The 24,540-nt window shown below is 43.4% G+C and overlaps 1 protein-coding gene across 1 annotated transcript in view; it reads right to left on the bottom strand.

Moving 5' to 3' along the window:
- The window catches only part of RPN1 (ribophorin I), a 112,522-nt gene extending 89,051 nt beyond the window's left edge, over positions 1 to 23,471 (bottom strand). Inside the window, exons 1-3 of the mRNA XM_069643350.1 lie at positions 23,171 to 23,471; positions 3,033 to 3,097; positions 2,640 to 2,946 (exon numbers count right to left, since the gene is read on the bottom strand). Coding sequence (XP_069499451.1) covers positions 2,640 to 2,946; positions 3,033 to 3,097; positions 23,171 to 23,398 — 600 coding nt within the window. The 5' untranslated portion in view covers positions 23,399 to 23,471. The remainder of the gene's footprint in view (positions 1 to 2,639; positions 2,947 to 3,032; positions 3,098 to 23,170) is intronic.
- Between the last annotated feature and the right edge of the window lie 1,069 nt (positions 23,472 to 24,540).

The following is a 24,540-nucleotide window of genomic DNA, read 5'->3' as shown; positions in this document are numbered from 1 at the left end:
CTTGTGTTTCCCCCACATTATGTAATCTATTTACAAAGCCATTGTTACAGGAACTGGACTATCTGGGTGTCACCTACACCAACTATGCAGATGACACCAAGATCCTCATACCCCTATCGGGCAATTGTGATGAGGACCTGGCTCTGGTGAATAAAATATACCTAATCATCCAGGCATGGATGGCCGCACACGGTCTATGCCTGAATGATGACAAGACCGAGCTGCTAATACTTGGGTCCACATCTAACCTCCACAAACTAGGCCTGAACCATACCACCTTCAACATTGAAGGTAAGTATATCAAAGTGGCAAAAGTAGTAAAAACCTTTGGTTTTTACTTAGACTCTGCCTTCACACTTAAAACAAGTTAGCAGCCTGGCTTCCGCCACAGTCTAAACATGTAAGCTGATCAGAGCATGCAGAACCTTCTTGTCGAAGGAAAGCTGCACTACCCTAGCGAGAGCACTTATCTTATCCAAGCTGGATTATTATAATGCTCTTTAACTGGAGGCCAACAAATACCTCATCTAGAAAATCCAAACTCTCAAAATAACGCCTTAACAGCTTCTCTTGGTATACCCAGGAGAGAACACATTTCTCATCTGAGGAGACAGATCAAATGGCTCAATACCAAAGATACAATCATGCTCAAAACCTTATCCATAACACATAAATGCATCAACCATGGTCAGCATTAGTCATTTAAACATTAGAAACAGACTATACCTTCGCCCGCTCTGACTCCAATCAGCCTCCTAAAATGATCATGAAGCCTTCTGCTTCATTCTGTATATATACTCTTGTATGTGTGTTTTATTGCATTCCTACTGTATTCCCTGTCCTACTGTTTTCACCTTACTCTATGTAACTTTGTAACCAAGCTGAAAGTATTCCTGTAATTTTACTGTGCAACGGCGACCAGATGCCCTCGGGTCGGGTGCGCAATACAAATAAACAAAACATGGGGTCCAGATTTGGAAGATGCCAAAAACCAAATTCACATACAAAAGGGTGGCAAACTCAGTAAGGGCAGCATTGTGATAAACTGTGTATACCCAGCACTGGCTATAGCAACCTACCACAGGGTAAACAGCGTAGCTTGAAATAGTAGTAGTAGTAAATTACTTTATGTTGGTATAAGACCATAACAATATGGTACAATATACAATCAAATCCAGATAAGGTTCGCACAAGTGACTGTTTGATTAACGGAAAAGAATAACCCATTGAAAGATGCAAAGACTTGATATAGATTGGCCCATCACAGAGTCTAAGTGTGCATTTTTGACAGTTTGCTGGTCCTCAGGTTTCTACCACATATTATCTAGCCCTAGTAGGTCCAAATACATTTTAATATGTCTAAACCATTACCGCTAGAAGCCATTCTAGTATAAGAGGACATCTTTTTAAGCATCCAAATCACTTGGTATAGAGGAAATTCCAGCGATGTGTGCCTCAAGTGATAGCTGGAATCAGTCCCTGGAAAATGCTTCATTTAACTTGCATTATTAGTAGGCCACTTTCAAATGGCACACAGTGCAGTAATCTCTGCTAGTCTGAAACATGGACAAATTTACTTTGGGTTCCCAAAATATGTAATAGTTCGCAGCCAGCAAAGAGATAACATGGCAGTTTTGCGTGCCTAATCTGGGAAAACGCAACCGTGTTTCTCGCTGATGCCAATGTGCAAAGTCTTCGCTGAGGAGTAAACTGTCCAAAATAAAGGCCATTTCATCACACCGTCTTTTTCCAGGGAGTAGGACCCATCTTTTACCATGCAAAATCAATTTAGGAACCCTGCAGCTATTGTCAAGCCTTGTGCCAAGGAAGCAGGCAATGGAACTCAGTTTTCTCCATGACTAGTGTGATCACTTGCCATTGACAAACGATCTTATCTCCTCTTGATCAAAAATAATTGGTTCTTGCAATTGAAAACAGACTCAGTAAAACTACGCCACCCAGGTTGCCTCACCACATGTGGTACGATATATACACCCAGTCATCTTAATTATAGAGCTGGAGGTGGAGTTGTATCGGACACACAAGTATGCAGATGAAAACACGTGGTGGTGGCAGTAGCCAGAAAAAGGTTTCTGCAACTGTCCCTGATCTAGCCAGAGAGCAGTTGCTATGGAGATGGTAAATGCAGATCATAGGAGATGGCAGTGGAGACTCCTCCAAAATAAGCAATAGGCCAGTGCTGGGCCACCAATTATAAGGAACCCAGAAAACAGGTCAATGAAACACAAACGATTCTTTATCTGTAGCTGGTCGCTACGAGAGCACGCCCGGGGGAGGGGTGCAGGGTTTAGGGAAACCAAATTTCGTACTTTGCATTCAAAATCGCACACACCAACAAGGCAAGGGGTGTTTTGCTTCCCCAGCCTTGCATGGCCCATTAATAATGTTACTGGGGGTCTCAAGGGCGAGTTTTGTGTAGGGGGCTGTGCCTGCGCAACCCTGCGATAATGGCCTGCAAGTGGCACTAAAACCGTCCTGAACAGCTTGAAGGTTTCGCCGGGATTTGCTTTGAAAAAATAAAAATAAAAAAAAACAGCTTTGCAAGTGTAGCGTCCTAGTAGTGAAATATGGTTTTAACCACATTGAGCAAAACTCTGCCAACATTTCAAAGCACGTACCTGGCTTAAAGGTTCGACATCTTTGAATGGCCCATACTCGATGATATCTTCCGTTCTGGAGGGATTACCAAGCTTGCTATAACTCTCAACATTCCTGGATGCAAGCTTCACGCGGGTTGTTTGAGTCTTGGTTGGATACGGAGAATAAAAGTAATGATTTCCCTCGAATACCACAAATTGTTTCTCTGCCTGGGTGATGTGCGTCGGGTAGGGATGCAGAACATGTGTATAAACCGTTTCTATAGTAACTTTAGTCTTCGAGCCAGGAGCAAGGGATGAGGGTAATTTGACCATGTAATACTTAACACTGTAGAAAAGGTTGAATAAAAATCATTAGGACAAAAAAATGTGCATTGCTTCCATGTACTACTCAGCAAGTAATAGCATCCTTACCTTTTACCTTTCACTTTAGACTCTCGAATTTCCAAATGGCCATCTTCTTCGCCTTCACCTTTTACCTGTTTGGGGGTGGGGGAAGCATACTCATTGGATCATCGAATACAATTAAACCGGCAAAAATATGCATGAATGTAATACTTTGAGAAACGTGAAACTCCACATTATTAAATATTTGGACCATGGCTAAATATAGTGCTCCATTTATTCAATAACGCACTTAAGAGGCAACATATTTGGCTCTAGACTAAGTTAGCATCCCTACTAGAATATACTTGTTTTTTTCAACTATTGACTAGAGGGTTTCCGATGACAAAGAATTTAGATCGGCACACTGTTCCCGCTCAGAGCTGTGATTTGCGTTGCTATTGTACAATTTAATTAAAAAACAAAATTTAAAAATAAAAATAAAAAAAACACCCACTATGCTGCTGTAAATTCAGGATCCGGCGCCACATACTGAAGCTTTCTCTCTTGTTCAAAGGCAGAGACTGCCTCGGTTTTCATCATGGCAAAAATCTTAGGAAATGATAGCAGCACCTAAAAGCAGGTGGTCCAAAAATATATGCACAACAATATTCGGAAATTAAGCCTGAATGCTGACGTCTCAGTGCTGTCCCCCTACCCCCCGCCCGAAATGAAGCCTGAAAGCGGAGGACGGTGCCAACTCACCTCAAAGATTGTTCGAAGATTGTTTCCCCAGCAGCCCCACAGTAACCACTTTATCATCAGTTCAGAGAAACCTATGGGGCAAACGCATCCAGTACTTAAAGTGAAAGGCCTGGACAACGTCCTGCCCCCAAAAGAAGTTGCCTCTTCCTGTCCAAACTCTACAGTTGTATAAATTGCCGAGAGCTATATCTCCTGCTGGTTTACTAGAGGTGCCCGGCTAGCTTGATACCAACAACTATATTGCTACTTTTGACTCTCACGGCCAACTAGTGGCATACAAACATCTTCCAAACGTGTAAGACAGAAATGTGTTGCCATCACATGGAAGTAGAAATGAATTCCCACTATGTCTAGCACGAGCAGACAGGCCGTTTACAGATATCAGCCCAACAGAATAAGAGAGACTGCTGTATCGTGCCTTGAAACACTTGTGTATAGGCGCGTTATATATCATATTTGCTTGCAGCAGCCTCTTTGATGCTCTGAAGACACAAGATTAAGATTGATGATAGTAAGCAGTTTGAGCTTTGCATCTCGTTGAAGAAAACTCGGGTCCATTGCCTACCCTTGGCCCTGTTCAGTTGGCACACACAGCCCAGCAAAGACCACCATTTATCACCCCATAGTAGCTGTTTTAGGCAACAAACGTAAAATTGACAACCCAAATATGAGCACTCAAATGGATTTCCCCGACAGATTGTACCACAACGATCAGAGGATGTGCCAAGCACCGCAGCTGACTCCACGACTAATTCCCCGCCCACTCAACCGCAGCTGCCAAGTGAATTTGTCTGTGAGCGGTCCTTTGTTCCCAGGTGGAACAGCTACAGATGTAATGGACCGTTTGAGGGTCTCCTTTATTGGATACACCTGTCAGATGTTCGGAAGGCACCTTCGAACACTGCACCAGCACTTAAACGGTACAGGGCATCAACCTCATTTCCCTTTACACTACCAGCATCCAAATTTGGATTGCCCCAACCACCCCAAACACGTGCACAGCTGCTAAAAGAGATACATTTGCACAAGGGGGCAATTTGCACAAGGGGGGCACTCTCCCTCTCACTCCTTTGTGTGCATAATATTGCCTTTCAGATTGTGAAGAAGAAAACGGAACCACCGCTCTCAAATCACTCCTTGCACATTAATAAATATTCCAGGGTTTCGTATTCTTACATGTGTGCAATGCATTATATATATTTGGTATTTCAATGTTTGTTTTGGGGATTTATTTAGGGGCTTCTTTTATATTAGAAGAACATAAAATAGAGGGGGGCGTGGGAGGAGAGGAGAAGATCACAATTCCACTGTAAATAATAGGTCAGATATACAGGTAAATGTAATTGCACACCCATAAAATGAAACTGAATTATGCGTTTCTCCCAGGGCCCAACCTGAAGCATCATCATGGCAACAATTCTGCACATTATGAGAAACCACCTCTTCACACTGGTTAGAATGTATTGTTAGGACCCTACTGTTTTCAAAATCTCGCAATGCTTTTTTTAACACAAACCTTACTAATGTAAATACTATTATTAGTGTTATTAATAGATATATAGGTACCCCCAAAAGTACAAGGAGACAAGCACAGAGGGCAAAAGTATGACGCCTACCACAGGCTTGGTCTTGATGCCATAGATGTGAGTCACCAAGAACTGCCCAATAGCTGGTACACAGATATGAGCTCCGTGGGTAGGAACAAAGTGAATGGCAGCTGTTATGTCTGTTCGTTGAATCAGGGGCACCCAAGGTCCTAGTGCCACAAGAAGTACCAATTTTAGAGTCACAATGCCAAGTACATCTTGCGCTATGTAGTCTCAGGGGTACTTTCGAACTTGTTGATCCAGAACACCAGCAATGCAACAAAAATACAAAAGAAAGCAAATGCCTAAAGCGATCCTACCTGGTAATACAGAGACTGAAATACACAAACAAAAATGGCAAGGAACCACAGTAAGCTGCAAGGCAGAAGGTCTAATAAGAAGAGGTTCTGGCCCGGGTGGAAGCAGCATGTGCACCCTTCTGGACTGAAGACATTGCAAAACTAACCTGGATCGAAGCATGGAGAAGGAGAAGCCGGTGAAAGTGCAGAGAGATGAAACATATGAACTTTTATTATGCCGCAACAATATCCGAAAAGGGCCAACAAACATTGCAACAAGACTGCTCATTCCTGATCTCAAGAAAGGCACAGCAGCAGTGATGGATTACTATTGGGTGTGTGGCCAACAAGCGTACTTGCACCTCCACCATCATGGATGGGCTATTGTTAGATGGCCACGCTGCACTCAGCCCTGCTTATAATTCCAGAAGTAAATTTGGAAGGGGGAGTGCAACCGGAGACTTTTACCCCTACCACCTTTCTATGCCCTGAGGATGAAACAAGAAACCCATTGCCAGCCCACAGAGTTCCACACCCTCGCTCGGCAAGAAAAAGCTGCAACCATGTGAAGGAAAAAAAGAGAATGAACTCTGTCCAAAGACTCCTCAAGCTTGCCTGAGTAAATACCAGACGAGTTCAGCAAAGCAGAGCCATTTTTTGCCTCATTGTTACTGACTGTTGTGCAACCTGCAGAAAACGTCAAAGGGCTGCAGATTGTCCGCTGGTAACTGATACACCAGACTAATGACACAGAGCAAGGCGTCAACGTCATGAAAGTGGAGATTCGCACCTTGAGACCAATGAAGATGCAGAACCGCTACATCCTTGATATGCTTAGGGCAATGGAGGGAGGCATGTGCAAAATAAATAGGGGATTCCTACTGCACATTAAGATGTTGAGAACATCTCTTTGTCACACATAATTGAAGAATGGGACTCCGATGTTATGCCAAAGCAGTGTCCAATAGCGCAATGATGGTGGTCAACCCAAAGCCCTTCGCGGTACCATAGAAAGCGGTACGCAGACAGACGACCCAAACAAACCTTGCATGATAGAGATTTATCATCCCTTACATCATTGTGGCACACTCACCACACCCCCACCTGACCCGAGAATTACACAGAGCACTGGGATGATTTAGCTTGTGATGGGGTTTTTATTTACATGACATGTAACCTAGAAGAATATGCCCAGTCTGGGGAAAGCTTGCAAGAAGTTTGCAGAGCATGGGTTCCAAAGGCAGGGTCACCACCATTCCTGGAAGCTGAAAACGTACAGAGGGTGTGAAGGGGGCAATATATATTGGAACTTAGCTGCCACTAACACTCCAGCAGTACGTTTATTTAGGATTAACGGAAGGGGAAATGTTGGGAAGGAGAGAGGGTTTCCCACCCCTCCCCCAGGCAATACTGAATGAGAAATAAACACTAAGGGAGCCCATCCAGGTAGCAGGGGGGTGGTGGGTGTACATAGAGGAGGGTGTGCGATCACCTTAGTGCATGCATTACAAGCTACATGGTAGCTGTGGGTGCAATCGCCATCTTGGCGAAAGGCAGCCATCTAGGAATTTAGGCCCAAGCGAGGCGAACACCATTTTGTGTGTTAGTATTAGATACATTTCATGAGCGCGAACACCACCCCCCACCCCAGCCAGATTTCACAGAGTCTTAAAGATCCTCCATTGTTCCAAGTGTGGCAGGCCCTTGCGCCATGGGAAGAATGCGCCCTGCAAGGTCACGAGTAGGGAGCAGAGCGCCTCTTGGTAGTACTATCCCAAGGGACAGATAGCAAGGCCCTCCTGCCCCCAAATATACCCCACAAGAAATGCAGATTTGCAATGCTTTTATCCTGAGACCCCCGCGTGCCACAAGGCCATCGAAACACAGACCAACGACCATAAAACGTTTACACCCCTTGATCAATCACTAAAGTAAGAAGGCAAGGTTATTGCGCCTTCACAACTGGGACACATGATTTGTGCAGGGAAGTGAAGGGTGGCAACAAATTATAGTCAAAAATTAAGGTGGAGGGCCTTGGGAGTTGCTGATCTGTCTGAGAGCGAGTAAAGCATGGGACCTTGGCTCTCCCCACGAGCCCAGCCCTGTATTTTCCAGGTGCTTGTTACAACAACAAAATAACATTGTTTGTGTTAATAGCCAATACATTTTTAGCCCAACTTCACCTCGGAGGACGAGCCCAGCAGCGCCCACCTAGAAGGAGATGGACAGATGAAGACGGACTAATGGCCTGGCATCCGATATGGAGCAGGCCCTCCATGTATAGGGCACCGCCAATCCATATTGTAGATTTGTACTATATGTCATGACGTCAGCAGTGAAGTCTTTTGTGCTTATAATGTGCTGCACGTACCTACGTAACTCAGAATGTTTGGCGACAGCATAGTTGTTCGCTGATGCATTTGTATTTTGGAAGAATAAATACCGTTTATCCTTGCAAGCGCATCTTGACCCTTTTTCCCTAGCAGGCTGTATTTTTTGGTGCGAGCATGCAGGGACTTGCTTTCAGAAACTAAGCAAACATTTATGTAATTTCAGTGTTGCTGCAAAGTTAAAGATGCTTTGTAGGATATGCTATGGGTTTAATTGATTTTCTGAAGTTGTCTTAGATTTGTAACAAGGTGTAGGTCTATTGCCTGTAAATGGAGTTGCATAGAATGTTATTAAATGAGTTTACTGTACAATGGCTCGGATGCCAAGCCGCACTATAGAAAAATGTTTACGAAAATAAATTGCGGGAAAGAAGCGTGGGCACTAGAAACAGAATCACATGCGCTCGTAACAATGAACAAGACGGAAATGTTAAAACAGCCAGCTGCAGGTGTCCGTGAATTCACGAGATCCAGTGGCAAAACAAACTATCAAGCGTATGTCTCTGCCACAGAATTCATAAAATGTTTGCCAGGACTAGGGCGTAGAGTTAGCCCCCATGGCAATACCATTCATTTGTTGAAAATATTGCCCGTTGAACAAGAATACCTTGGTGTCCAGTCAATTAGTCGACTGCAATTTGGTCGAAAACCAAATGGTCGAATTTTTTTTTTATTTATATATTTAATTTTCGGGTTTTCATTTTGTAAAAAAAGGGGTTTTTAGAGAAAAAAAAAGGGGGTTGGGGAGGACCCCCCAAAAAAATTTAAAAAAAGGGTTAAAATAAAAAAAAAAAAATTCGACCATATGGTTTTCGACCAAATTGGTTCGACCATTTGTCTGGTCGACCAATTTTTTTCGACCAAATATCTGGTAACCGAATACCTTGTTACTCAAAGAAAGTTCCAAAAATGATAATTTGGATGTGTAAATGGAAAGAGGCAGACTTGGTAAGTGAAACTGATACTCTCAATGGCCAGATCATGCTTGATACACAGCTTTAACATCTAACGTACTAATGTGTAGTCAGGTTACCAATGCATAGTGTAAAGAATTTGTTGAATGTGCATGGTGTCAAGTAGGTAAGTGGGAGTTTTGACGACTTCTTTCTGTACAACATTTATATAGGCACCAAAAGGCTCAGTTACCCATCCCATGTCACTCGAAATGGGTCTACCTTCTGGGGGTCCCTCAAAGCATTTGTGTACCTTTGGTAAGAAATAGATAGTGGGCATACAAGCATGTTCAACAATCAGGAATGCCTTCTCTTTGTCTGTCAATAGACACTTCTGTGGCCATTTGTGAATGAGATTATGTGCTTGCAAAATGATTGGAAGGATTGGCACATCATTTGGCCGCACATCATTTGGCCTAACATCCTGGAAGGTCCAAATGGTTGAATGCCATTTGTATATAATCACCTCTGTCTTGTACCACTAGATTGCCGCCTTTGTCTGCTTCCCGAATGACAATAAAAGGATTCTGTAGGGCATCTCTTTGCAATTTGGTCAAATTCTGTTTACATTGGTGCCTGTTGGTCCTGGCCTTATCTTCAAATCTCTGATTATCAAGAGTAACTGCTTCATGAAAGATCGCAATTGCATCGTCTCCCTGAAAATTGGGGGTAAATTTGGATTTTTTAACCAATTCTGGAATGTTGATATTTTGTTCTATATTCAAATTGCGAATTGGCTCTTGAATGGGAGGTTTCTGAGTACTGTCAATCTCTTCCAAGTGAGTTAATGCTACATTTCCCATCATAATATCAGAAATTGATGCTTTAGGATCTGGCGTCACAAATTGACTTACTTTAGTTGCAAAACATTTTTTTTAGCTTGCATTAAAATCTAAGAATAAACTTTTCACAGCTATTCACCAGCAGACTGATTATTTTAAAGGAATAAGCTCTAAAACATGATACCAAATGAAAGTGACCTTAGTCACCTCTAATGCAAAATCAACAAAAATATGAGAAAAGTAAATCCAGTAAAGCTGGTGGTCCAGATTGTTTGCCAGCGTTCATTCTACTATAACTTTGCATAACCTGAAAATAAGGAACTTCACAGACCATGTAAAAAGGCCACTAGTGTGGTCCAACCGAAGCCAAGAAAGACCCACTATCTCCATCAAACTCTGGGCCATTCCTTCATTTAACACATACTATACATTGGTCACAAAAATCTTGGCAAACAATTTAGCGCCCATAATAGGTAAACTCATATGCCAACCTCAAACTCTGTGTTGGGTAAGAATTAGTGCAGTCCAACTGGGGTGGGACTACACACGACATCTCTTGGTATTAGGTAACCCAGGTTTTAATGTAGGCCTGTAGTAAGCACGTTGGTGACTAAGCAGCCAGGCTTATCTTAAGAGGGGTAATGTGAGTTGTAGAGCTGTGCAATGAAACCAGTCAATACAAGTATCCAATTAAACACTTACACATGTAAAGTTACATATTTATACACAAAGATATTTAAAGAATTCTTTTTTAAAAAAAATTACAAAAAAATAAATAAAAAATCACAGCAACTCAAGAGGAATCACCTTTAGAAAGCACAAGCTCCAAGGCCAGTGCGGGTATGTTGAGGTGAACTAAGTGTAGAGTTAAATTGCACTCCCAAAGATAAGAAGCACCCAAATGGCAAAAGAATAAAATACTCCAAGCCCCACAGTGCCTTGAAAAAGAAGAAAGTGTTCCAGCTTGTTGACCTCCAATGCAACGCCTATGTTGAGTAATCATTTTGGAGGGATGCCATCTAGAGTTTACAATCACCGAAACTCTAATGCATTTTACCCAGGAATTATAGAGCCCCCCCCCATTCACTTAAGAGGGTACTAGTTAAATATGTCCACTTCCTCTTTACAATGAACGCTTGCTCCGTGCTATTAAAGAAAATATGTATACAGTTTGAAAAAATAATATTTCTGTACTCAACCAACTCCTTATGCATCTATCCCACCAGGCGACCTCATTGCCAGTACTCACATCAACAAGTATACCAACGCATAAGGCTACACTTTAAATACACCAAACGTAAAATGTATACCACCAATGAAATACTGCATAAAAAGGAAGACAGAGCATTTTGGTCTGAAAAGCCAAAGTGGCCTTGCAAAATATCTTGAATATGATTATATTGAAATATCTTGAATATGATTATATTCTAGGGCAGTGGGTCGTCAAACTGTGGGGCTGCCGAGGCTCTATCAAAAAGGGAGTGCTGACTGATATTAATAGACCCTTGTTCCTGGTTCTTGGTCGTGGTGACGAAAGCGAAGGGGTCTGGCAGGCTCCTGCGTCCAAGAGGGTGCTGCTGGAGTCTTCTCTCGTCTTCGGATTCAGATTTTGTCCTCCAGTGGTCTACTCAGTCCAAAAAACCACACTTTTTATTCAAGTTCCCATTCATTCACAGCCCTAGGCTGTCAATCACACAACAGGGAGGCTGTCCTCCAAAGGCAAACTACACAAAGGACTCAAACCTGATGCGAACAGAGTAAATGCCCAGAAGAAACTAACTAACAAGAAACGGCAAAAAAATGTTTAAAAAATAAATAAAAAACAAAAGAAGAGAGGGGCCATTTTTAGAAAATAGTCATCCTTGGGTGCAGCAATGCAGCTGAGGTTAACAGCCTGCAGATACAGGTCACTAGATAGTAAAGACAAAAAAAAAAAAAAAGAAACCACTGCTACCAGCCATTCAAGTGAGTTAGTGTGACAAAATGTTACATGAGGAATGGGTTAAGCAGGGGTGCACAACTGATTTTGACAGAGGGCCGGAAGTACCTTACATGCTGCCTATAGTGGGCCGAAATGTAAATGTCGGTGGGGCGGGGCAGGAGGCTTTTTCAACCCCCAATTATTATTATTTTCTTTGCATTTTCTTTTAAAAAACAAGGAAAAAGATTATGTTTTTGAGGTGTAGCAGTGTTTTTGTATTTCAAACTTACATTTTGTACTACACATTTTCCATTTAGTTATTGCATATTGTCTGTTTAAAGTATATATATTTTATTGACCCTTGATTGGACATTCCATTATTTTGGACTGCTATACTTTGCCGTTTGGGTTGGCCAAGAGGAATATGGCATTCATGGAGTCAGGTGTACATCCAACAGTGCCTGTTTTAGCTTTGTTATTGGGTTCACTCTTGGGACAACATGCCCCACTCCCCTCAACCGAACACAATGCCCCATTGCAGCGACCCCCCCCCCCCCAACTAAACACTATGCCCCATTGTACCCACCCCTCAACCAAACACTATGCCCCATGGCCCCCAACCAAACACTATACCCCATGGGCCCCAACCAAACACTATGGCCTGCACTCCCCTAAACAGAGTGACCAGTGGACTGAATCAGCCTGTTCAGGGTCCAGTGGATGACCAGCAATAGAGGTTCTCTGTTTGGTGTTTGGGAGAGCCTGGCCAGAGGCCAATAGATATTGTTTTTCATTGAGCAGAACATTAAGGAAAGAAAGGCCATGCAGTGTCAAATAGACACAAGGCATTCAATAGGTTTGCACTGGTGGTACGGCGTGGAGTAAGAAATGAAAAGGAAATGTGAGTGTGGAACCATATTACATATGAAAAATGCGTTCAATAAGGCCTCTGACTTTTTTCCCTGAAACTTTGGACTAGCTTATGTTCAGTAATCATTTTGGGGGGATGCCAGTGTTTACTATCACCCAAACACGTCCATGCATATTAACAGGAATTAGATACACCCCCACCCCCGGTTCACTTAAGAGGGCACTAGTCAAGTATGTCCACTTTTGCTTCCTCTTTCCAATGAACCCCTGCTCGTACACAATTAGAAAACGTATTAAAAAAAGAATGCATCGATCCCAGCAGGCAACCTCATTGCCAGTACTCTTAGACACTATCAACGAGTACACCAACGGATCAGGCTACACTTTAAACAAATGTAAAATGTATACCAATGAAAAACTGCATAAAAAGCCAGAGCATTTTGGTCTGAACTGCCAAAGTGGCCCTGCAAAATATCTTGAATATAGTCGAGTATTATATTCTAGAGCAGTGGGTCCTAAAACTGTGGGGCTGGAGAGGCTCCACCAAAAGGGAGTACTGACTGATTTTAATAGAAAATATAAGCAGAAATGGCTTCTAGGGGGCCCCGCAGCAATATTTTTACCCAAGTGGGACTCGGCATAAAAACAGTTTGAATGCCACTGTTCTAGAGACTAGAGCATTAAACTCCTTTAAGGAGTCAAGGAATAATAGGAAGCATTGTCACCAGATTATTAAACTAGGTGTGGCAACATTGAAACCAGGGAAATTATGGATTGCACCTAGAGAGTCAGTGTGTTCCCCTCTCTTGATACCAAAAGCTTTCCTTAGAAATCTAGAGATTCATATAAATAAAAAGATCGAGAGCTGGTCAAACTCAGAATTCCGAAGCAACCGGAAGGACTTAGTTTACAAGACTTTGGCGTACGAATTTGCTTTCAAAAGTAGACGTTTGACACAATGGTTCAGCAGATCTCCAAACTCTTCTGCAACAAAAAGGCAGGATTTTGAAAATGTTATTAACCTCCCTTTTTATCTAATGGTTGTACCTTCAATGTAGACGAAGAACACAATCACATTTCCTATAATAGACCCGACAATAAACGTATGCTGCAAAGCTTATACATTCCTCGTCAGGCGGCAAGATACAGTATTTTGTGGGAAAGTCCAAACCTTAAAACCGTACGATTAAAAGGAAACCAATCGATTTCTTCCAAAAGGACACCCTACTTAGGTTTCACTAAATACCAATTTGTTATGGCGTGGGTATGTATGAACTGTACTTTAAACTACAAACAATGTACTTTATCTCATAAGCAGTGACAAGTCTCTCCTGACCTCTTAACCTTCGACAATCCCTTTGGGACCTCCCGTGTACACTCCTACATTTACAACTAGCTAAAGAATAATAAAGATCCCTACATATATAGATTGTGGATGTTCATTTACTGTCCATGTGACACCACGTTTAGAAGAATGTAGCAATCAAAATGTATTCTGGGGCGCCGTTGTGGCAAAACAAAGGTGATGGCTAGAACATATAGAACTGATTTCAACCTCTTACACAAATCTGGACATCCCTCCAAACGATCGTTCTTTAACCTGCTAAGCCATTACAGAGAGGGGAAAGACCATATGCAAATCACACTTAGAACTGCAGCCATCAACTTGGCCCCTTAGCCAGTGAGCAAATCCTATCGTCCTGTTTTATCCTGAGTCTGGTGTTGTGTTCATCTCTTTCTCTACATACAGGTGCCGGATAATTATTCCCTGCCCTTTCCCCCCCCCTCGACTCTCTTTCCCCTCCACATGTTGATCACCAGAGAACAGAAGTTACATTTCTGGAAGCTCCGGGGTGAATATGTGGCTTTTGCCCCTAAACCCCCCCAACATAGTGAACCATCTGCGTCCTACGGTGCAGTGGAAAACCATGTGAAGGTGTGAGGCGAAGGAGATGGCAAAGGTGGTGTATTGAGGGTCAAGCTTCTTAAGCAATGCTGAGGGGGCCACCAGGAGGAGCTCAGTTGTTTTCATAGTTTAGGCATAGTTAGTGCATGGCCATGCAAGTCTGAACGGTTGAGTAGACAGAGTTCAATGAGGGAGTCTTCCATGTAGTTGCCTGAGAGAGGGAGTAGAGTGTGTGTGTCATGAGCATAGTTTGCCGATGGAGTCAAGGAGGACAAATGGGTACAAGACCCTTGAGGGACATCACAGGAAATGTGTGCAGGCAGGGCGCTGACATTTTCTGGGAATACTCTCGTAGATCTCAAACCTTGGAAGGAGGCGATCCAGCTTGTAGTTCAGGCGAAAGGTTTGCTGCTGTGATAAGGTGATGGCAGAGAATCTTGTGGTCCAAGTCAAAGGTAGCCGATAGGCCGAGATGTAGGAGTAGGGCAGTTTTGCCCATGTCCCTGAAGTCATCCAACTGATTCTTAAGGTCTAGCAGTGTTGATTCTGTACCATTGCCCGGGCGGAACCCAGCCCTACGGATCCCTAGGATGTGATTGACTTCCAAGTATTTCTGGATTTGGAGGTAGGCTACCCAGTTTAGAATTTTTACTAAGAACAGGAGAGTCGTGATGGTGCGGTAGTTAGAGGGGTTCGTGGGATCTAGCGTGTTTTTTTCTTATGAGGTGGAGAGCCCAGGCTTCCTTGAGGCACAGGGCTATGCCAATGGAAAGGGAGGAATTAATGAAGGGGGGTGATGAGCGGTGCGAGATCCTCGGAGCAGTCCTTGAAAAGAGCTGCAGGGCATATTTCTCCTTTGCATCTTAAGGGTTTTAGACCTTTAAGGATGGTCTTAACCTCGGAAACAGCCATTGCCAAAGCGAAATACAGGGAGGTCTTGCATGTTGCAGGGGAAGAGAGGAGAGGTTGGCTAAAAAAGGAATTGCTTTAAGTTCATTTTGTTTTGCAATGTGTTCATTTTAGCTAGCATAGCGTTCTGAATATTGGTGCACCATAGATCATCTTTGGTGATGGTGGCAGGGGTGGTGGGTGTTTCAAGTTCCGCCAAGGATGAAAAAGAACTTTGGCATTGGCAATAAGAGTGTTATACGAGTGGACTTGGCTAGGAGGATAGCGTGTTTATAGCATTTGGCAGCAGAGGAAAACCCCAGCTTTGTAGATTTGGTTGAGGACTTTCTCCAGTTGGCTTCAGCGAGCCGTTTATTGGCTCAGAATTCAAGAATCTCCGAGTGAACCAGGAGTTCCTGTGGTCAGATGGGGCAATAAGAGTCAATTGCTGTAGTCAGGATATTAGAGCACAGGTCAGCTATGGTGTTAGGGTCGAAAAGAAGGGGAAATTCAGGAAGGAGTGAGCCAAGCAACGGGCAAGACGCTCCTTGGTGAGATTTCTGGAGCTGCAGGCTAGTGTTGGGGGCAAAAGGGATGTGGTAGGGGTGGAGTGTCCGATAGACGACATGGAGAAGTGGATCACGTGGTGATCAGACCATGAGCACGGGTTGTTGCTGGAGAATGTCTCCATAGCAATCAATAGTCAACTATATTTTAAAAATAGTAAAAGGATACATCCTGTTCCTCAATTATTGTGCACAGATGCAGATGGGAAAATCTTTTCGGGAATAATCTTGGAAGAACTAGAGAGATGGGCGGACTCCTAGGGTATACTCCCGAAACAACAAACCAGCTTTAGAAAAGGGGTATCCACCTCCTTAAAAACTCTGGTACTTAGATCTATTACTATGAATTCATTAGAAAAGGCTGGACAACCGCTTTTTGGAGCCTGGGTGGATCTCTCCCAAGGGACAAACCAGACCAACTGTTAACTATCCTTATTAATCTTCATCAGGGCTCGGCCTTAAGAGTGAGAATGTCGAAAACGGGAGTACGACAGGGTTATCTACTGGCTCCCTTATTGTTTATCTTATTTTTGTCAGAATTGTCCCGGTGGCTAATGGAGAAGGGTCTGGTGGCACCAAAACAAATTAATTGCTTGGCATATGCCGACGATAGTGGTCTTGGGTCACACTCAAGTCGGCTTACAGCACCTATTAAAAGCTGTGGTCAACTATGCCTCAGAAAACGATTTGATAATCCCATTACATCAAAGATTCTCATCTTTAAAGCATCCTCTGAAGAAAACTAAATTGTATACGTGGCAAATGGATAATGTAATCGAACGCATTGCCAAAGAAGTTACTTAGGATCACAAATTGCGGCCTATCCAACCGTTGCCCACCTCCAATCAACCATTGAGACAAATTTGTTGAAGATGTGTGCCCAAACGAAGAGAATATATACCCAATACTGAAGATTCTCATTGCTTCCACTAATCAATTTCTATGCAGGGAAAGTTATCCCATCAATTACCTTTGGCCTAGAATGTAATCTTCAAGCACCCAATCTGGATTGGGATAGGCTTGTAGGCAAAATATGGAAAGGGACGTTAGCTATTCCAAGTTCTATCCTGATTGCATGTTTGCGGTATGAATTGGGGCTCCCATCTCTGCTGTCAATGATGGAATGGAAGTGGGTTGCCTTGCATAGATTAATCTTGGTTCCTCCAAAGCTGACATATGAAGAGGTCGCTCAACAAATGAATAATAACGGTAATCATTTTCTAGGTAACTTGAGAACCAAATGTAATGAAATATTGGAAATGTAGAAACGATACATAAAATGAGAACGACTAAAATGTTGGCATCATGGACTCAAGCGGACAAACCAAGATCTTTTCTTCTTCCATATTTAAAGAAATCAACGAATCCAACAGCTAGGATGGATTTCCTAAGATTAAGATTAAACCTGCTACAGACTATGCAAATTCGCCATATAAGAGAGCCAGAAAGATTTCCATCAGATAGTTGTGACCAGTGTGAGGTTTGGGTGAGAAACAGCCTGCCACCTTTTATTTGATTGCACAGGTAAATGGACTGTCAGAGTGAAAAAGACTACAAAGATTTGTGGACGATATAAGAAATTTGAATACAGGTATGTTCTGGCAAAAATTGGCACAGGGTAGCGAGTTGTTTATTAGCTCTGAAGTGGTCTTATTATTGAAAGAATGACAGCAGATTAATACTAAGGTATGACAATATGTGGTTTCTTAATTCTATGCTTCTCTGTAAAACTGCGCGTTTGTGTGGTTTTGACTTTATTTTGTAACTATCTTCTGATATTAAGATGTTAATTTGTACATATTTTAGGTGTTTTATTTGTGATAAGAATATATTGTTTGTCTATTTTAAGTTAATTGTTAGAGAATTCTTTCTTTTCTGTGTAAAAAGTCACAATGATGACTACTTCACAATAAAAATATATTAATTGTGCACATTTGAGTGTTTCTGGTGGTAAATGGTTCCCTTAAAAAATAAAAACATTTAAAAATAAAAACAAAAAAAAAAAAAAGTACATTGGGGAGTTCATAAATTGTGAAGCAAGTGTAGAGGAGGAGCCAAGTACCCCCACCTCAACCGTCCCGCCCATATTACCCATAGATTGGAAGCCAGAGCATGTGACATACACTGAGCAGTTGAATCGTCAAAGAGCAGACTATGGACTCAGTCTAGTACCAGAGAAAGTGCATAGTACCCAAGAGAATCTGGGAGCCAAGGTACCCATTGAGAAAGCCATATCTGCATACAAGAAAATATGATGGCCAGTTGAAAGAAACTCCTGAAGAAGCAGAGCCAATAAGCTGAATGGTAAAGTCAATTACCATTACATATTACATGAAGCTGAAATGACGTACATAAAAGATACAGTGATCAGAGAATGCAGACATTATATAAGGCATCAAGAAAGTGTCGTGGATAAGTGACATCTCGGGATCAAGGTGAAGAAACCTATGCCACAGAAGCAGAAGATATCAAGTTATTTTACACATGTACAGATGCAGAAGAAACGCAAGTAGCAAAGTAATCGTGAAGTTAGCTTTTAGCTTATAGTGAATAGACTGCGGCAAGCACCAACGTATACATATAGGAAGGAGAGACTTATGGATGTTTCCACTAAGGTATTATAACAGGTTGGACAATGGTGAAAATACCTCATTTCAGTGTGTTGCAGTTAAAAAGTAGCAATTGAATTACAAGTGAGTTTCAGCAAAGGCGAGGCTGGACGAGCCAATAAACCAAGGTCTTATCAAACTGGAGTAAACTGACTTGGATACAAAATCGTGTGAAAGAACAAACTCCTGTTTGGGAGGCATGAACATAACAGGGAAGACGTCAGAGGTCTATTAGAAAATAATATTAAATGCACCAAATGCTCAATTTTATGGTCTCTAGCTACATGGAAGCATGAAGTTGGATAAACGAGATGGTCACACCTACGCATGGAGGCAGACTGTGCTTCTCACTCCCTAATTTTCACAGAGATAAGAACACTCTCAAGGGCGAATTTCAAAGACCTAATTGACAGTAGACCACTGAGGTGATGATGGATTGATATGCTATTTGGTCGGAAGCTAAAGTTAAGACGACCTCACCAGCATCTGGATGGCCAGCCTGTTTGCTGCTAACGTAGGTGGAAAAATACTGAAGGAGGGTAAAGTGGCAATCAATTGTAGAGGACCTGCGTATTTAGGGGTCCTATAGTTATGAAAACCAATGGGACGTTGTGTATTTACTGACGTTCATAATGGTCATTTTAAGTGGAGGGCTTAGTTGCCCCACCTGATGTTAAGTAACTAAACACACAGATACACCTTTTTAGACTAGTAAGGATCATATACTTAGATGTTCACTTAGAGCCTATCCCCGATACTCTTAGGTTTTTGTAATTTGCCACGTGGGAGGACGTTGATACGTACGCAGGTTAAACATCATTGATGACACATATTGCTTATATAAGCTCCGTTTTTTATTAAAGGCTTTGAGTTTGAAGATCAAGTGATTGCAATGATGTTCGTTATGCTCCCTGATAAGGTTGATATTAAAACAAACAGTCTTCCTTTTGTCAACTTCCTGAATCAGCTCCATTATTGATGTATGAGTAAGGGCTGCATCCCCATCCATCTCAAGGGTAATTGCTACTCATCAAAGGGGCTGGACTATCCAGTTCACAATGATGACTGCTAGCAGGGCTTATCAACCTGTGAGTCGGCTCTGTATGTGCAAGAAATCGTGCCCTTGTACTTCCCACGTGCCATTCAACAGATTAGCTAGTACAGTCCTTTTTGTTGCGTCTTTCTGGATTTATAATGGAAATCTAGAAGTCCCAGAACGCAAAGGGAAAAAAACAGGGTTGGGCAAGGATACTGTACAAAGCCCATCATGCAATGTTGAATGTTTAATGGAAAACTAAACAGAAAGACTACGAAATTTCAAACACACGTGATATTTTCACGTAGGTCCTGAAAACGTGTATGTACGCGTTTCTAAAGTCTTGATTGTAGGTAAGCCGGCCAGGCAACTGCGAGCACTCCGGCCACACCACCTCTTTAAAACACCACCTCGATTTTTCATCTCACTTAAAGAACTGTCTACCTATGGGAAGCCAAAAGTTGCAGACCCACACTGCAAGACGCCCATGTAGCAGTGAAAATATAATCGAACATACTGAAGTTACAGAGGTGGCTTAAAGACCCAACCGAATGCTCCCGACATTGGAGCACGTTTACAACACCATGAAGCAATACATTTGCGGCAACCGGTAGGGATGTCTATGAAACATGGTACTGTTAAATGTAGTGCAAAAATCGCGTTTAAGCTGGAGTTCGAGGGGGCATCCTCTGTTCGATGGCCATGCACACTCGTTCATTGCTCTCTGCACTGGGAGGAGGGAGGCTTGCGCTGACGTGTCAGACGCCGCTGCAAGCGTATGCGATAGAGCCCGGGTCAGCCTGCGATTGGGCGCGCGTTTACAAACCACAATATCCAACATCCGCTGTGCAGAAGCAAAGGCACCGGGTTCCAGGCAAGATGTGCGTGGAGGCGAGCCATAAGTGGGCTCGGGGGAGTGCAAAATGACGATCATGTTTAAGGGGCGGAGCGCAAACGATTCCTAGCAAAGGTCGCGTTCACTCCGTCCAGTACACACCGATTTATTTCACTTTGTGAAACATTAAACAAATGTTCCATTAAACATTCATGCTACACGCCGGTAGCGTCAACTTGGATACAATTAAGGGAAAGACGATGCCGCTTTTAACTCAAAAACGTTGTGCGATTCCAAAACAAAAAATGCACTCATTGGTATCCGTACACAAAAGGCACAACATTCCAGGCTTTTCACAAGGAGTTTCAAACGAGGTATAAATACCACCTGGACCGATGTACTGCCAGGAGTTGCCTGCTTTCTGTACCTACCGAGGTTCTCGGGATCTCATATGATGTTCTAAATATGCTACGTTGTCAAAGACTATGCAGCCGCGAGTGAATACATTCCGATGTGACTGCGTGATAAGGTAAAATTCATTACACTGTGCCCATTTGAAAACGCCTTCCCCTCCGTTTCTCTGCTTTTGGCACTTTGAAACACTATTGTAAATTGCCACTTTATAAAAGAGAAAGAATATAAAAACAATACATGTGTAAGGGGGCATAGGAACGCCACTAAATCAATGCAATGAGCAATGGCACCAAACCTAGGGACCTCTTCCTCTCCCCTGCTGATTTCTTGTCTGATGCTGCACTGGCCACCCTCTGTTCCTGCCCAGGACCCTGCCTGCCCAGTTGCACACCCGCACTGCCACCCGGCAACCATTGCATCTGTAACCCTACAGTCCACACACATGCACTTTTGGACACCTGCTGCCTGCACTTACCCTTGCACCAGCTGGTCGCACTTCTTGTTATTGTTTTAATCCCACATACAGCACTGCCACTCCCTTCCACCCGCACTTGCACAATCTCAATGTAACTTGGCCTAGTAAGAACGTTGTCTTTATCCTTCCTCTGTCTCCCCTTCCTTGCCTCATCGCGCCTTGAAACATGTGTTTATAGGTGCGTTACAAATGCCATATCATATTGATGTACATGCGTAAAATGAGAAATTGCACACGTCCAATCTGCAGGTGATTACAGCACCTGTTTATTGTTATTGTTATTTTGCATTTATATAGCGCCTTATATACCATTGGTATGGTCTGAAGGCGCTGGTAGGTTGAACGCCCTTGGGAACCGAAGTCCATATCAGTAGAGAGAGTCGAAAGGGGGCGTGTGGGTATGTGTGCAGCTTGTGCGGTAACCGTGTAATAGCTGCATTCTAGCGGTAGGGGTGCTGGTTGAGAGGTCAGGAGTATGTGTTCGTTCTGGCAGGATTTATCCAGACCGGATGTGGCTGCATTAGGCCTGAGGAGAACGCCTGGCTGGGGGGGGGTGTGTTACCAGCAGTGATTACTTAGAATGATGTGGAGTGAGCGGCGAGTGTTGGTATGAGAACAGTTATACCGAATGGTGTCATAGTATCACTGTGTTCTAGTTGAGTGGTGATGTAAGGAGAGAGTAAGCGTGGTGGGATAAAATGGGTTATATACCCTTTCAGATATTCTCTGCATTCTAAATCATACTATATACGTCGCATGCTCCAGTCCGTTCCATACACTCCAATCCATTCCATGCACCCCAGTCTGTTACATATATTTCGGTCACGCATTCATGCATTCCGGCTTGCCGCGTGCGTTCGAGTTGGTTCTGTGCGCTCTTAGTTCGCCATGCGTACTCCAGTCATTGTGGGGTAAATGCTCTTTAAGCGTTGTCTGCGTTCCAAACCATACGTTACGCAATTTCTATGCGATTGATAAAAACGCACCTGTACGTTTGATGCCAGGGTACAAACATGAAAACTCTCTCTAGACACCAAACGCATTACGTTACAGTTTATGAATCACTTTAAAAGCAACAGACATTGTGCGCTGGTATACAGATTCAGCGAGGAAGACATCATGCAAGCATTTGACGTGGTGGGCTTCCCGACAAAATAATACCCACAACCATACCACGGACGAACGAATATGGAGAGAGAGAGACCTGTAAACCATATCAGAATACTGAAGAAGGCACAGCAGTCCTGCAACATTTTAAGTCATGTCATGCGTGTATCCACTAATCACTGACTGCAGATCAGTGGGCGATTTCAGACGTGAAAGGGAAGAGTTAACTGCTTGTAACGTTGAAGCCTCATCAGAGTAGTCGAATTAAAATGCGTAAAGAAGTTACAGAAGGAGCGGAAGCTCCAAGTTAGACTGGCCCAACACCAGTTAACTACACCCACGAAATGTAGGTGTCGTAGCACCTCTGAACTTACATGTACGATGTGCATTCACATTTCTCTATCGAACATTGCACCTGTACACTTTTCAGACTAGAGCATCACTCAAAGGGCATACTATATACATATGCTGAATACAACTGTAGCAAACGAGTGCCTACCCAATGCCTGTCACTGGTGCACTGTCACCACTAGTGTGTACACGTTCCCCTGAAAGTGCACGTGAATAAATGATCACATGCATGAAACCAATACCGGCCGTGCACCACCATTTGCACATGATGATCTCTGACCACGGGTGCATAATAGCCATTAAGCCCCCATTCTCCCTACGGAACACGAAACGAACAAACCATGTTCTTAACCATACTCCTTGCACCTCCAGGTGTCCAAAAAAATGCATGCTCTAAATCCACCACGTATGCTCGATACATGGCCTCATGCCTGCCGGGGTGTACTTGTCAGGCTGGTAGATCGACATTACTGACCCCAAGGTAGGCAACTCGGTTCTCCAGCTCCGGCTCCAGCGCCACCAGGAAAGAGCTGGCAGCTGCAGGGCCCTGGCAACTCAGAGTGACTTCGGCCGTGACTTTGGCCAGGTGCGTGCTGAGGTCCACGGTGCGCTTCACTTCCTCGTTCAGCAGCTCCTGTGCTCGGCACCGGCACAGCAGCAAGGCGGCGGTGGCAAGCAGCAGACGGGTTACGGAGCGCTCCATGGTTGGCAAGCAGGGGGGTGAAGGATGGTGACACGGGGAGACTGCGCCTGCGCGCACGCTGCTACTTCCGCCTCGGCTGCTGCTGACGCTTCATTCATCCGGGGAACTCGAGTCAAACATGGCGTCCTTCGAGTACACGCCCTCTCGAGCCGAGGAGATTCTTTGCGCATGCGCCAGAAGCTCTCAGGCACAGTGGACGTCTGTCAACGTATTGCATAGAGAACGTCCTTACCACCCCAAACTATTTGTTCACGTGTCCAATGTTTATCACTGTATATTTATATGTACTTTTGGTTCACTACCATCTCAGATCTAAACGGCCCATAGTTGTGATTATTTAAATTTTTTGTTCAAAATGTAAACATTTGAACACACATAAAGACATAGGATCTGTCCATGGATATAAAGGCACGGCATTGTTATGTGTTCAATTATGAATAGGCCGCAATGCTGCATACAAGCAATCATATACATGAGCTAATCAAAGTAATAAATCGGGAGCCAAGGCGCTGTGTCCTAACAGCTCTTTATTGAGGCGGTAACCCCGCCTCGTCACCCACGTGGGTCATAGCCAACTAAAACAACTGGAATAAACAGAGGACAGTTCCTCTACATGACAGCAACAACAAGGGACATGACATGATCTCCCTGTCACTTGAACAAACACTTCAACTTGATTAGTTCAGTTCTTCAATCCATCTTGTGGGCCTTCTGATGACTCTCTTGGATGGCCTGCTCACTGGTGGGGGCGACTTCGAAAGTGTCTCTTCACCATCACTGTTGCTGTTGTCAGGGTCTCTTTCCTCTTCATGGTACTCAGAGTCTATGTCTGAGGAGTCATCAGTCAATGTCCTGGGGGTTCTGACATTGGTGTCAGTGCATAGCTCTCAACCATTTGTGTTGCAAAGGCGGGTGAAATCACCCGATTTTGTTTTTGGCGGGTGAGACGCCCATTGGAATGAAAAAGCGTGTGAGTTGAGAGCTATGTCAGTGCCTCTAAATGTCCTGAAGAAAGATGAATTTCTGGTGACTGTGCCCTGTGGGCTAGCTGCCATTACCATCGAACCCTGAACGTGAGTGACTGTCATGGGATCCGGCTTGAAGGTGGGCATGTCTTTCGTGGTTTGATTTTGCCGTACCAG

This window comes from Ambystoma mexicanum, chromosome 2p (assembly GCF_040938575.1).
Source record: "Ambystoma mexicanum isolate Mex_15411 chromosome 2p, UKY_AmexF1_1, whole genome shotgun sequence".
Lineage (NCBI taxonomy): Eukaryota > Metazoa > Chordata > Amphibia > Caudata > Ambystomatidae > Ambystoma > Ambystoma mexicanum.
This window is presented reverse-complemented; position numbering and strand designations above follow the sequence as displayed.